The sequence below is a fragment of the Nematolebias whitei genome, chromosome 22 (genome assembly GCF_014905685.2).
Source record: "Nematolebias whitei isolate Nwh7 chromosome 22, NemWhi1, whole genome shotgun sequence".
Lineage (NCBI taxonomy): Eukaryota > Metazoa > Chordata > Actinopteri > Cyprinodontiformes > Rivulidae > Nematolebias > Nematolebias whitei.
The window spans coordinates 9,628,719-9,629,874 of NC_056519.1; the positions used below are offsets into that span (position 1 = coordinate 9,628,719).

The 1,156-nt window shown below is 48.9% G+C and overlaps 1 protein-coding gene across 1 annotated transcript; it reads right to left on the minus strand.

Moving 5' to 3' along the window:
* Window positions 1–93: 93 nt before the first annotated feature.
* On the minus strand, window positions 94–1,156 carry LOC119428080 (the record flags this gene model as incomplete). Its single annotated transcript, XM_037695725.1, is given in 1 exon segment — window positions 94–1,156. A coding segment is annotated over 1 exon segment (1,048 nt), but the record flags the coding sequence as incomplete, so codon positions are not given.

The following is a 1,156-nucleotide window of genomic DNA, read 5'->3' on the forward strand; positions in this document are numbered from 1 at the left end:
CACTGTAGATGGTGCAGGTGAAGGTCCCAGTGTCCCAGTCTGTGGGTTTTTTCAGAGTCAGACTGAAGTCTCCAGTTCTCAGATGTTTCTTCCTCATCTCTGTTCTGTTTCTGTAGAACTGGTTCTGTTTTTCAGATCGATGAAAGCCGTTCTCAAACACATGGACCTTCCTGTTATCACCATCCTTCCACTCCACTTTAGTGTATTTACGCAGACAGGCAGGGGTTTTGCAGGGCAGCAGGACAGCCTCCTCACCTGAGTCCACCTCCACCAGATAAACTGACATGAAATAGTGCCGAAAATAATATAGAGCACCTCCAGAAACAAGAAGAGCTACTAACAGGGAGAGCAGGAGAGCTGTGGCCCAGGTTGGAAACCCTTTGACAACTGTGAGAACTACTTTCTGTCTCAGGATGTCCTGGTCTCTGAAGTCGCCCTGGTCTCTTTTGATGTAGATGGTGCAGATGTAGTCTCCATTGTCTCTGGGTGTAGGATAATTCAGGATCAAACTGAGGTCTCCAGTTCTCAGCAGGTCTTCGGTCATGTTAGCACGCCAGCAGTATTTGTCACCTTTGTTATTTTGATTTTTATTTGTGTTTGGAAACTCATGAACAAAAATAAATTGAGGTCTAGAAAGAGTCCACTCCACTGTGGTGTCGTCAGGCAGGTTGGCTGATGTTGTGCAGGGCAGGAGGACAGACTCCGCCCCTTCATTCACCTTCACCACTGCAGTCTGAACTTTGAACTTCAGCTGAACTGTCACCGTCTTCTCCTGTCTTGTGTCTCCGATGCTGCAGGTGTAGTCTCCAGAGTCAGAGAGTTTGGGTTTCTCCAGGGTCAGGCTGAAGTTGCTAGGACCCAGAACTTTGTCATCCAGAGCATCAGGTCTCATTGATGTCCGGTCTCTGTAATCCTGGTCCTGGTCTGTAAAATTGTCTCCTCCAGCTCGTCTCAGGTGGACAGATTTGGGAGGTTTAAGATCAATCCGAGTCCATTTGATTTCCGGGTGCTCCTCAGGGAAACGACCCTCATAGAGGCAGGGCATCAGGACAGACTCTGCCTCCTCATACACCTCAACCAGCCCAGCCAGGGCATGCTGGGAAACGTGCAGGAGGATCCCAAACACCACCAACATCTTCATCTTCCTGTCAAACAG